The following is a 12,500-nucleotide window of genomic DNA, read 5'->3' as shown; positions in this document are numbered from 1 at the left end:
TCTCTCGCTGCCTCCCCGGCTAATGCCACCCTGGCATCTCCTGCTCTCTGAGCCTGAGCTCCAAGGGGAATCGGTGGAAAGTCTTGCGACTTCCTAGGGCAACTTACCTATATCAGAGCTGGCAGCCACCAAAACGCTGCCACCACCGTCTATAAAAGCACTGATGGTCTCCACATTGATGTTGCCTCCAAAATCTGTAAGAAGACCCCAGACACAGTGACCATAGGTACCCTGTGGTCTCTGTGACACCTGAATGGAGGTGAGAGACCCTCCAGAGTAGCCAGAGCTGGTCTGGGTGGGTTCCCATTGATCCCCAAACGATAGGGCGAGTGAATTCACCACATCTGCTGCACGGCACAAACCTGTGTGCTCGAAGCAATGCCCTGGCATTCTAATGCAATTACTAAACACGTCCTGGTCACATCTGTTGAAGCGACAGCACATATTCCGAGCCACATCTATTCACTCAAAAATGCTCAACAACTCCACCCACTCTTCACAGCACTGTTGTTCAAATGCTCAGATGCCTCAAACACCTGCAGCCTTCGCCATGGCACCATGCCTGGGCCACCTCCCAGCAGTCTATCAATGTCACTGTACCTAAGCTGTTTGAGAGGGTACCACAGAATTTACAACCAACACTCACTTGACCGTAAGACTCACTGGACTACCGCTAACGGCTTCCTATTCCCATTTTCCACAGCAGAACCATCCAGATAGTTTAAACATCACCCAAAGGGCTTGCTGGTTGCCAGCATTTGACCAATGAGGTTCTGGGCAGTTCACTTAGTGACTGACCACTGCTGCCACCAAACTACCACCAGGTGTGGCTTGCTGAGCTCTAGGGTTCTCTCCCGAGTGTGTGTTTAACATAAGCCCACTTCCTTGCTAAGTATTTCTTATGGGCTGCAAACAAAGAAAGGGACAATGAGGGAAGGGAAGCCACTGCGCCCAGGTTAGTGAGGAGAGCATTCAACCAGTGACACACGCCAAGATGGAAGGGTGAGCAGACAGCAGCATGGCGGAAGAGCACACAGGCAGTGAACAACAGTGCGAAGTCTGCCAGGTAGGGTGAGCTATGGGGCTAGACCGGAGGCCAGGAGAGAGGTGAGGTAACCAGTTAGTAAAAGGCTGGGACTGGTGGGAGCCACTGGAGGATTCTGAGCCAGAGAACGTGACTTGCTTGATCTCAAACAAGGTGGAACTGGGTACAGGTGGCGTGTGGGTCAGAAGGCACTGTGCTAGGCTGTGAAAGCATTCCTAAACCAGGAGTAGGTAATGGGGGTGCCAAGGGAGTGGGTTTTCCATGGGACCTAAAGGGAAATAGCAGGAGCCAGGGGTGGGGCTGAGGGGACCAGCACTTTAGACAGCTGGCAGAACCCACTCTTGTGTGAACTACAGAATCCAAAGTAGCTGCCATCCATGTTTCATCAACTGAAGGCAGGGACATCTTATCCCAGACAGGGACAGCCTGAGCCAAAGATGACACGGAAAAGCTATCTAACACACTCACCAAAACAGTAAGACAAAAAAAATGGCCAGGGCCAGAGAGACAGCTCTGCGGTTAAGCACACTGGCTGCTCTTCCAGAGGACCAGGGTTCAGTTCTCAGTACCCACACAGTACTGAGTAATCAGTACTCACAACTGTCTGCAATTTCAATCCCAAGGGATCCATCTTCTGGCCTCTGAAGCCATCAGGCATACACATGGTGGGACATACATGCTGGCCAAACACCCACGCAAAAAAAAAAAAAAAAAAAAACCCAAACAAATAAATACATAAGAAATCGTCAGGCAGGAGAGATGGCTCAGCGGTTAAGAGGACTGGCTGCTCTTCCAGAGGACCTGGGTTCAGTTCCTAGCATGTCTGTAACTCCTGTTCCAGGGGATCTGACACCCTCACACAGACATACATGCAATCAAAATACCAATGTACCTAAGATAAAAATAACTAAATTATAATTTTTTAAAAGGTGCTTTTAAAAAAAAGAAATTGAGCCGGGCGGTGGTGGCGTACGCCTTTAATCCCAGCATTTGGGAGGCAGAGGCAGGCGGATTTCTGAGTTCGAGGCCAGCCTGGTCTACAGAGTGAGTTCCAGGACAGCCAGGGTTACACAGAGAAACCCTGTCTCCAGCCCCCCTTCCCCAATAAAAAGAAAAAAAAAAAAAAAAAAAAGAAATTGCCAAAGGAACCAGAGATAACTAGTCAGGTGAAGGCACACCTGAGGAGGCTAAAGTACGGTAAAGACACGCATCTCAGCAAGATAAAAACGAGCCTCTCATGTCATCTACTCTCGCTCGGGGACACCAGACTCTCAGGCCCAAGGGAGTTAAGAATATTTCTCCAGATGTACACACGGAAGAGAGAGACAAATTTCAGCTCAGTATATCTTCTTAACAGAAATGTCCAATGGTGGACTGAACTGCCTTGTAAAGTGTAAGGTAGAGATAGTCACTCCATTCAATAGTCTCTGAGGGCTGGTGAAATGGCTTAACAGGCAGCCACAGGTCAGTCAACGGGTTCAAATCTCCAGTAAGGGCTGGGAATGACAAGCAGTGCCTATAACCCAAGCATTAGGAGGCAGAGACTGATCCTGAGAGCTCACTGGCCAGCCTGCTTAGTCAAAATGGCTTCAGGTTCAGTGAGAGACCCTGTCTTAAGGGAGTAAGAAGTGTAACAGAGTAGGTGACCCAATTCTACATGTCCACAGAAGTGTACACAACCTCACATACATGCATGCATCCCACCACCACCAATACCAACTAGCCTTGTGTTAGTCAGACACATCCATCGAGACTCAAGGGGTGATGGGTATGCATCTATTTGTATTCTTATGATCTGCCACCTGCAGAATGGCTTTTTACAGCAATCCATGTTAATAACGTGACAATTCTTTGAACACAAGCAATCGAATCAAGAGTTTATTAGGACCTTTGTTAGAGAAAACCCCCTTCTCCAGAGGCGAAGTGACTATCATGACATTTGACACGCTATCCTTAGCTCTATCTTTTTGACAGATGAACTCTCCAAGGCTCAGGCTGTAATTAACATTTTCCTCTACTGTGCTTCGCATCTCATCCCAAGACCCTGAACATGTCCAGGAACAAGATAACTGTCTCCTGAGCCCTCTGATCCCAGTTCTAGGGGCGACGCGCGCCCTTACCTTCCACCGACGGGGAAAAGATGATAAGGTTGTCATAGAGGAACTCCCCGTACTTAATGAGGGACAAACTGGGGTCATCTGCGGTCTTGAAGGTGAGCTCAAAGCCCCGGTCTGGAGGAAAAGAAATCAGGAAGTCGGGGCAGACGGTCAGGAGAGGAATTCCCTGCTGCAGCTCTCGGAGGCTGCCGCCGTCTCCGCCCCAAGCCGGGCCATGCCCTCCGCGCGGTGCATACCCTTCAGGCTGCGGAAGAACAGTGAGTGCGTGTCCCGCACGTTCAGGTTGTCCAGCAGCACGAGGGTGCGGGGGCCGCTGGCGCAGACGCAGCTGAGCGCGGCTAGCAGCAGCATCCCGCAGAGGGGCCAGGCACGGACGAGGAGGCAGGGAGCCATCTTCATCTTCCAGCAGGAGAGGCCAGCACCTGGACACCGGAAGCGTCCCTCGCGGCCGCCCAATGGCCGCTCGCAGCGGTGGAGTACCACCTGGAAGCGGTCCGGGTACTCCGTGGCCGGGTGGCCCATGCGGCTGCGGCGACGGACGGAGAAACAGGGAGCGCCGCCGGAAGTGGCCCTTCAGGAGGCCGAGTCTCCGTACCTTATTGGCGAAATGCGCTTGAGGCTCCGCCTCCTCCGTGGGAAAGGACCAATCCAAGAGAGACAGCTCCGTAGCTGCTGCCAATCAACAAAGCCGAACGCCCTTTGCCTCCGCCCAGGCCAGCTCCCGCCGTGGCTCTCAAACTCTCCTCCTAGAGCGTCTCTAGATTTTCCGTCTCCTAGGCTGCTGGTCCTTACCAGCCGCCCCTTTCCCCCAGGACGCAATTGTCACTACTAGGACCAGATAGGAGTCACTTCCTCGTCTGTCACTAGTCTAAAGGGCTCGGAAGTAGGCCTTTATATCTTGGGAGCAATGAGGTGGGGAAATGTGTCCAGGCCCGAAATTGAGTGGATGGCCAAGGGACAGGTTAGTGATTGAAAGGCTCTGCACAACAGGGATTGATGGCTCGTGCTTTTAATTCCAGCACTCGAGTGGGAGGCAGAGGCAGATCTTTGTGACTTCGAGGCCAGCCTGGTCCACATTGTGAGTCTAGGCCTGCCAGGGTTACATATTGAGAGCTGGGGGTGTTGTTTTATAAAACGGCGGTATAATGCGGCGGGAGGGAGCAACTTGGCCAAGGTGTTCCCCTGAACAATCAAGCCATGTGACAGACTTAGTGTGAAGAAGATTTATTGTCGGAGGAAGGGAAGGGGACCCGGGACGGGGTAGAGACAGAAAAGGGGAACAGAGGAGGATAGAAGAGGCCAGCTGAGAACATGTGGGGAGAGAGTGAAGGAGGGAGGGGAGAGAGAATAAGAGATGGAGAGAGAGGCGGAGTTGGGATAGCTGAGGAGTCCTTCGCACCTAGTAGGCGGCTATGCAAGCTGTTGCGTGGAATCTAGCGGAATTGTCTGTAAGCCAACATGGGGTGCCAGCAAGATGGTTCACTTGGTAAAGGTGCTTGCTTGCCACTAAAACTGACGACCTAAGTTCAATCCCTGGGCTCCAAACAGTGGAAGGGGAGAATGAATTTCTGCAAGTTGTCTTCTGACACACACACACACACACCAACCCAAGACTCAGGACAGAAATAAAACACAGAGGTCTAAGGATGTGTAATTCAGTGGGTACGATGCTTATCTATCGTGCAGGAGGGCCTGGGTTTGATGCCCAGTATCACAGAAAACTAGGCATGGTGGTTGGCACCTGTAACCTCAGCTCTTGAGATACAAACATCAGGATACTTAGTTCAAAGCTGCCCTCAGCTATGTGCAAGTTCAAGGCCAGCTGGATGAGACCATCTCCATATAATTATTGCTCGTAACTTCTCTGCAGGCCAACCCCACCCCTCAGTGATGCTGACTTTAGTGGTGTGCCACCGCTCAGGGCACCCTTTCAGGTACCCACCTCTCCATAGCTTCATCCCCCTCAGCACACACCCTGGAGTTGCCCACGTGCTACCTGCTGCTCTTTCAGCTCCCTCCAGAGGTGCCTGCCCTTCCCAGGAATCCCACCGGAGATCTGTATAGTCACCTTTCCTAGGGCGGGCCTCCCCTGACTGGTTCTACTGCTGTGGCCTTCGGTAGTCTCACCCTGTACCCTGACTGCTTCAGTGAACTCCTTGGCCCAAGGATAAGGCCTACCACAGTCACTGGTATAAGAAGGGGGTAGGGGGGCAGAATGGGAGAGCTAGCTCAGTAGAGAGCTAGCACACACTCTTTCTAACCCTTCACGGAATACCATGAAGTGGGTGCGACTCTAGTTTACAGAGGTGGCTCCCTGACTGTGGGCTTGGAATACAGAGGGGATGGCAACCTGGATTCATTTCTGGCTATGTCAGGACACAGTTCTAGTTCAGGTCCCCGAAGACTGGCAGGACAGTGGAAACCACGCCTGCAGCACAAGCCTGAGTTCCATCCCTAGAAACCACAGTGGATGGAGAGAAGCCATCCCTGGAAGCTGGCCTCTCACCTCTACATCTAAGCATCATGATATGTGTTCCCCAACTCAGGCACACACAATAAAGGGATGGGGGGCAGGGGGAGTATGCTTGGGTAGTGTGAGACAAGGAGAGGTACATAAGGTGGGCAGAGACACTTGCTACCAAGCCTGATGACATAGATTCAATCCCTGGGGCCACATGGCAGGGGGAAGGAACTGACTTCCACAGATTATCCTTGGACTGCCACATGCACACCACGGCACATGTGCCTCCCCCCCTCACAAATTATTAAATAAATAAATAAATAGAAAAAGACCCAGCTTCAGGTACCATTTCTCAAGGACTTTGCCCACTCTGTTGACAAAGTCCTTGAGAAATGATACCTGAGGCTGTCTTCTGATCTGTACACATGCACACACATACATGGACACACACACACTACAACCAGGCCATTTCTGCCTCAGCAAGATATGGTTCTGTTTCTACAGTCACTTGTGCTGGTGACAGAACCTCTGGAGCTGCTGCAAGCAGTAGCTAGTCTCTCTACAGGACAGCAAGGCACACACACACTACAACCCAGGCCATTTCTGCCTCAGCAAGGTATGGTTCTGTTTCTACAGTCACTTGTGCTAGTGACAGAACCTCTGGAGCTGCTGCAAGCAGTAGCCAGTCTCTACAGGACAGGAGGGCAGGCCCCAGAAGCATTGGAGGGTTGGGAAGGGGAACTTATTGTAAAAGGCAGTTTATTGGGCAGCTTACTGTAAAAGCACCTTCTCTGGGCTGCTGTCCAGCCAAGGGTAGGCTAGGCACAGCCGCTGGCTCCAGGTCTCAATCTGTGTCCACTGTATGGCACAGGTTCCCTTGGAAGGGGCCAATCACAGAGGCCCAAATCGTAAGTCACGGAGATGTTGAGCTTCATCCCTGTGGCAGCTTCTGTACTCAATGTGAGGATGCTTATGAAGGTCGGTGGGCATCTGAGCCCATGGAGGTAGACCCACACTGGCTAGTGTAGGCTTGTATGGCAGGCAAGTCGGTGGGAACATTGGATCCTGTGAATAGCTGGAGCAGGCCTCTCTGAGAAGCATAGTCCAACTTCCACAAAGCTCAGGCCCTGGGCCAAAGTGAGTTCTCTAGGGAACAGGGAAGGGAATGTGTCTCCCGGGGCTAAGATCCCCTTGGGCTTGGGGACATTGTGGAGTAGGAGAGAAGAGGCCTGGTTGGGGCTTCACAGAGAGGACTTAGAAGTTTCTAGAAACTTGAAAGCACATAGCAGCAGGCAGCTGGATCACAGAGGCTCACTGCCGAAGCTGCTTTTGCTTTTTTTACGCTTGGCTTTGGAGAAAGGGATGTCAAGGGACTCCAGGCGGAAGGGCCGGGGCTGGGGCATTTCAGGGGTCTGGGCAGGCGGCAGGGCAGAGTTGTTGCTCAGAGACGAATTGAGCCCCGGTGGTGAGTTGTGATACGCTATGGAGAAGAAGCAGAGGGCACCGGTGAGCTGGGCAGTACTACACATGGAAGGCAGAGGGTCTGGCAATATCTGCCCACCTGAGGCCCTCACTCTGCATCTGGGACCCCAGACCTAAACTAAGTATTACTTCTGAGTCCGAAGGGTCTAGGATAAGGAATCGAACTTTTAAAACTTCTAACTGGGGCTGGAGAGATGGCTCAGTGGTTCAGAGCACTGACTGCTCTTCCAAAGGTCCGGAGTTCAAATCCCAGCAACCACATGGTGGCTCACAACCATCCTTAATGAGATCTGACGCCCTCTTCTGGAGAGTCTGAAGACAGCTACAGTGTAATTACATATAATAAATAAATCTTTTTTTTTTTTTTTTAAGCCTCTAACTGAGGCTTCAGCCTGGTACTTACATATAATAAATAAATCTTTTTTTTTAAAGCCTCTAACTGAGGCTTCAGCCTGGTACCTAAGGCAGAGAAGCCTGCACACGAAGAGCAGCCCAGCATCTCTTCCCAGTGTCAGCTCTTAAGCCTCAGTCTCCTCATCCATTACATGGGCATAATGGCAGCCCTTCAGTGACTTCACTGATCGTCCCTCTCCTACCAACTTCACTCACTCTTAGATTTAAAAAATTTAACGTCAGTTTTTAAAAGCTTTACTTTTTATGATATAGATGTTTTGCCTGAATGTATGTCTGTGTATGTGTGTGCAGTGCCTGCAGAGACCAGAAGAGGGCATCAGCACCTTCCTTATTTGCTGAGCCGCCCCTCCAGCTCTGAGGTTGGCCTCCAAAGGGTACTTTACTGAAAGCCCTGTGGGCGCTCTTTTTCCAAAGTTCCGTTACATTCATTTTGTTTGCTCGTTCCACAGTGCCTGTGTAGGTTAGAGAACAACCTGTGGGGATCAGCTTTCTTCCTTTCTCCACATGGTGCTTGGGGATCCAACTCAGGTCCTCAGGCTTGGTGGCAAGCACCTTTATCCCATCCATGAGCCATCCACCAGCCTGTTTTTAGTTTTAAGAGAAGAGTGACGTGATTTTCCAATTCTTGGAACTGTTTTGCTATGGGGACCTTTCTGCTCCCTTGGTATAGCCTCCTTTGGGAAAAGTTGCCATAATAGATTCTGAGGAAGCCTGACGTGTGCACCCCCATGCAAGGGCCTATCCGTGTGTCAAAAACAGACCGTCTCTTTGAGCAGATGAGAGACTCTGTACTGAGGTTCATCTTTAAAAACTTTAGATTTGTTTTGTGTGTATGAATGCTTTTGTCTGCATGCATGTGTGTGCACAACATGTGTACAATGTTCAAGGAGGTCATAAGAGGGCACTGGATCCCCTGGAACAGTAGTTATGGATGGTGGCGAGCCACCATGTAGGCGCTGGGAACTGAACCCAGGCCTCCCTAACCACTTGACCACTGAGCCAACTCTTGGCCCCCGTGAAGGTTAATCTCATCAACTTGATTGTATGAGAGCCATGCAACGCACATCTCTCTGGGTATGTCTGGGTGGGTGGGTGGGTTCCAGAGTACAGTTGCCTATGGGATAGCAAATGAAAAAGGAAGCCATGCCTTGACGGGAATAACACCATGTAATAGGCAAGAGTCATGGATGGGTCAAAAAAACAGAGTGGGGAAGCCCAGATTAAAAGCTTACTGGTTACCATGGTTACCACAGTGGGTACCATGATGTGAGCAGCTAAGCAGGTCCCTACTGTCATGGTATCCCACTCAGTCTCTCACCCAAAGTAGAAGCTGAAGAACCAAAACAAACTTTCAATCTTCCCTTTTTGAGAAAGGGTTTGAGGACATAACTGACCTCAAACTCTCTGTGTAGCCAAAGTGACCTTGAACTTCTCAGCCCCTTGCTTTCACTCCCCTAGAGCTGGGATTACAGGTAAGCATCACAGCCTGTTTTATACAGTGCTGGGAATTGAACCTCTGGCCTGGTACATGCCAGGCAAGCGCTCTACCAATTGAGCCAAGTTCCCAGCACTCCTTTAAGGAGCTTCTCTCAGGTATTCACTGTAACAGTAAACATTGACTACCGCAACTACCTATTATGTGGCCCTATTTCTCAGCTCGTCTCCTCTAATCCCAAGGAGCAGGGGCCATGCCCCTGACTTCATAACTGAAGAAACCGAGGCTTACATGGAGGAAGGCTTTCATGACTCAATCCAAAATCATTCCCATGGCATATTTCCCAGTGGGTGTGGAAGAGGGGAAGCCCCCGGCAGGCAGGATACTCACTGAGGCTCTTCATGGGGTCCGTGCTGAGGATCTGGCTGGCCCGCTTGGAGCGGAAGTAGTTACTAGCGATATTCTCACTGTCGCTTCGGCTGAGCATTAGCTTATATCTGTCTTCCTCCTGCTGAGATTTCAGAACTTCATGAGTGACAGCCACTATGGGCCTACCCTGGCTCAGGAGCTTGTAGGGATGGATGGCACCATGCTGTGCTGGACATCTCTTGCGGTCACTCCGACGACTCCCAGGGTGGGGACCCAAGCAGCTTGGAGCAGGGAAGCTGCAGCCTCCCCATCCCTTCCCTGAGATGGGAGATATATGTGCCTTCCTCCAGCTTCACCAGAGACAAGGGTGATAGAATTACATGGCCCCAGTCTCTCCATGTACACACAATGCAAAAACAAAACACCAGCAAAATCTCTGCTTAAGCTACTTTTGTGGCCAGTACTTCTTCCCTTCCCTCTCCTGGAAGATTCTTTTTCAAAATGGCTCTGATGAGCTTGTTTTCCTCAGTCTGGAACTTATTTCTTCTCATCCAGGTGGGAGAGAAGTCCCAGGCTAGCACGAACCACAGATTTACATCTTCCTGAATGTAGGAACTGGTCCAAGAGTAGGCATGTGACCAGGCAGAGCCAGTCTGAGTCGTTCCACAGCTTTGATGTAAGGATGGCTTAAGGCAGTGGTTCTCAACCTTCCTAAAGCTGGAACCCTTTGATACAGTTCCTCATGTTGTGGTGACACCCCTCCCCCCCGCCACTAAATTATTTCCATTGCTACTCCGTAACTGTAATTTTGCTACCGTTGTGAATCAACATTAGTACTGCTGATATGCAACCCCTGGGAAAGGGTCACTCAAAACCCAAAAGGGTCTCCATCTCACAGGTTAAGAACTACTGGCATTATAACTGCAAGTAGCCCTTCCCATACCTTGCAAAGAAAGTCTGAAGCTGGCTAGCTCAGAGGCAAAGATACAGAACAAAGCCCTACACAGAGCCTGGACGGAGCCCCTGGATCTAGCCACACCTGAACCTGATCCATCTATGTGGATCAGTGAGGTCTCGATTTTGTGTTGACTACATCTGTCACTGGGAACTAAGCCTGTTCTGATATAACCTCTCTGAAGTCCCAGGCTAATAATGTTTTAAAGCTTTTTCTTTCTTAGGAAGTTGAGCCACCAAAGTAAACGCAGCCTTAGGCCAGCGCGAGACACTATAGGCAGTCACTGTGAGCTGCCCAAGTGAGTGGTTGCAATAGACTCTCCCTTTCTAATTCTGAATGCGGGACCTGAGAGTCCAGATGCCTGACAGTAGTGGAAACGGGTCCAGGCCCAGCTCCTGGCTTTTGTCTCCAGGCAAGATAAAAGCAGCCTGAGGCTTCATGGACCCACTTTGTGGGGACCTCCACCCCCACCCCAACCTTCTATTCCAAACCCTGAGCCTTACCATATGCGGCTCGCCACTATCTACTGCAGAGGTTTTTCGAGCTGGCTTGTTCTGTGTCCCAGTTGGAACTGCTACGAGAAAACAGAAACTGAGAAGCTAGAAGAAAGGTGCCTGAGGGACAGTCCTGCCTGGGAAGGAGGGGCCAGGCCTAGCTGGGGGCAGCAAGCAAGGGACAGCAAACTTCCAAGCCTAGCCAAGGGATGAGGACAAGAGAGCTCAGCTATAGGAAGCGATGCCGCTACTCTCTGCTAGACACCAGGTTAGGACTGGGGGAAGGCTGCTGCTGCCCAGAGCTCATAGGAAACAGAGCCAGCTGGAGTTTTAGTTGGATGACTGGCACCTGTGGCTACCCATCAATTCAGGGATGGAGGCATGAATGAGCATGGACCAGAAAGAGGGCTGCAGGGTGCCATACAAGAAAGTGGATGTATACACACACACACACACACACACACACACACACACACACACGTGCACATGCACAAACACGTGCGCACACACACATGCACACCCCTACCTCTGAAATGACCACAATGATGTCTAGCTGGAAAATGATCCACAGAAAATCTGACTTTACTCTGAGATTCATCAGAGCTGGATGGGCTCTTAAAGTCATTCCATCCCATCGCCTTCTTTGTTAAGCTCAGAGAAGGACAATGATCATAAAAATCACACCGGAAGTCGAAAGCCAAAGCGGAGACTGAGCCTTGAACAGCTGGTTTCTATCGCCCTAGTCTAACTCACTGCTCCGGCAGTTTTGTTTTAGTTTCATGGTTTTGGTTTGGTTTTGTAATATGCATTAGTGTTTTGTCTGCATGTGTGTCTGTATCAGGGTGCCAGGTCCCCTGGAACTGGAGTTACAGATAGCTGTGGGAGCTGGGAATTGAACCTGGGTCCTCTGGAAGAGCAGCCAGTGTTTTTAACTGCTGAGCCATCTCTCCAGCCTCTGTTTCATGGTTTTATTTATTAGTTTATCTTTAGTTCATGTGTAGTTTTTTGCTTGTGTGTGTGTGTGTGTGTGTGTGTGTGTGTGTGTGCGCGCGCGCGCGCGCGCACGCGCGCATGCCTGGTACCCACAAGGGCCAGAAGAGGGCGTCATATCCCATTAGAGCAGGAGTTACTGGCAGTTTGAAATGCCAGATGTGGGTGCCAGGAACCAAACTCTGGTCCTCTGCAAGAGCAGCATGTACTCCTAACTGCTGAACCACCCCTCCAGCCCCTGCAGCATGCACTCCTAACCACTGAGCCACCCCTCCAGCCCCTGTTCTGCTTCAGTCTGCTTCAGTAGGGCCTCACGTAAACCCAACTTTCTATGTAGCCAAGAATAACCGTGAACTTCTGACCTCGGCCTCCACCTCCCAAATACTGGGGTGACAGGCATGCATGACTGTGTCTTGTTTGGAGATCTGGTTTTAATCCTTTGTGGGACTGCCAGCCGTGACAGAGCCAAGCACTCATTCTGTGCCAGGCAGCACTCTGAGGCGTTTACATGCATGGCTGAGCACACCACAGGCCTCACAGCCGCTTTAAGGAAGGGGCTTTCATCCTTACGTCACAGAGATCACCGCACCCGCGCGCGCGCGCGCACACACACACACACACACACACACACACACACACCTGTCTGCCTCCATAGCACAGGTCCTCAGGGACAGCACATGGGGCGCCGCACCCAGCGCTCGCAGGAAGAGGGCGCCAGGCTTTGTCCCTCTGCACGGG

General features: G+C 51.0%; 2 protein-coding genes across 6 annotated transcripts in view; both read right to left on the bottom strand.

Moving 5' to 3' along the window:
* Window positions 1-3,680, bottom strand: part of Ddost (dolichyl-diphosphooligosaccharide--protein glycosyltransferase non-catalytic subunit) — a 7,586-nt gene extending 3,906 nt beyond the window's left edge. The window contains exons 1-3 of the mRNA XM_031379204.1: window positions 3,399-3,680; window positions 3,166-3,276; window positions 108-194 (exon numbers count right to left, since the gene is read on the bottom strand). Coding sequence (XP_031235064.1) covers window positions 108-194; window positions 3,166-3,276; window positions 3,399-3,561 — 361 coding nt within the window. The 5' untranslated portion in view covers window positions 3,562-3,680. The remainder of the gene's footprint in view (window positions 1-107; window positions 195-3,165; window positions 3,277-3,398) is intronic.
* Window positions 3,681-6,362: 2,682 nt separating this feature from the next.
* Kif17 (kinesin family member 17) overlaps window positions 6,363-12,500 on the bottom strand; it is a 38,833-nt gene continuing 32,695 nt past the window's right edge. For 3 of the 5 annotated variants that reach the window (XM_031379195.1, XM_031379196.1, XM_031379199.1), the window contains exons 13-15: window positions 10,782-10,852; window positions 9,345-9,465; window positions 6,363-7,103 (exon numbers count right to left, since the gene is read on the bottom strand). In XM_031379195.1, coding sequence (XP_031235055.1) covers window positions 6,925-7,103; window positions 9,345-9,465; window positions 10,782-10,852 — 371 coding nt within the window. In that variant the 3' untranslated portion in view covers window positions 6,363-6,924. The remainder of the gene's footprint in view (window positions 7,104-9,344; window positions 9,466-10,781; window positions 10,853-12,500) is intronic. The other 2 variants (XM_031379197.1, XM_031379198.1) reach the window with 1 other exon arrangement.

Source organism: Mastomys coucha, unplaced genomic scaffold (genome assembly GCF_008632895.1).
Source record: "Mastomys coucha isolate ucsf_1 unplaced genomic scaffold, UCSF_Mcou_1 pScaffold18, whole genome shotgun sequence".
In the NCBI taxonomy this organism is placed as follows: Eukaryota; Metazoa; Chordata; class Mammalia; order Rodentia; family Muridae; genus Mastomys; species Mastomys coucha.
This window is presented reverse-complemented; position numbering and strand designations above follow the sequence as displayed.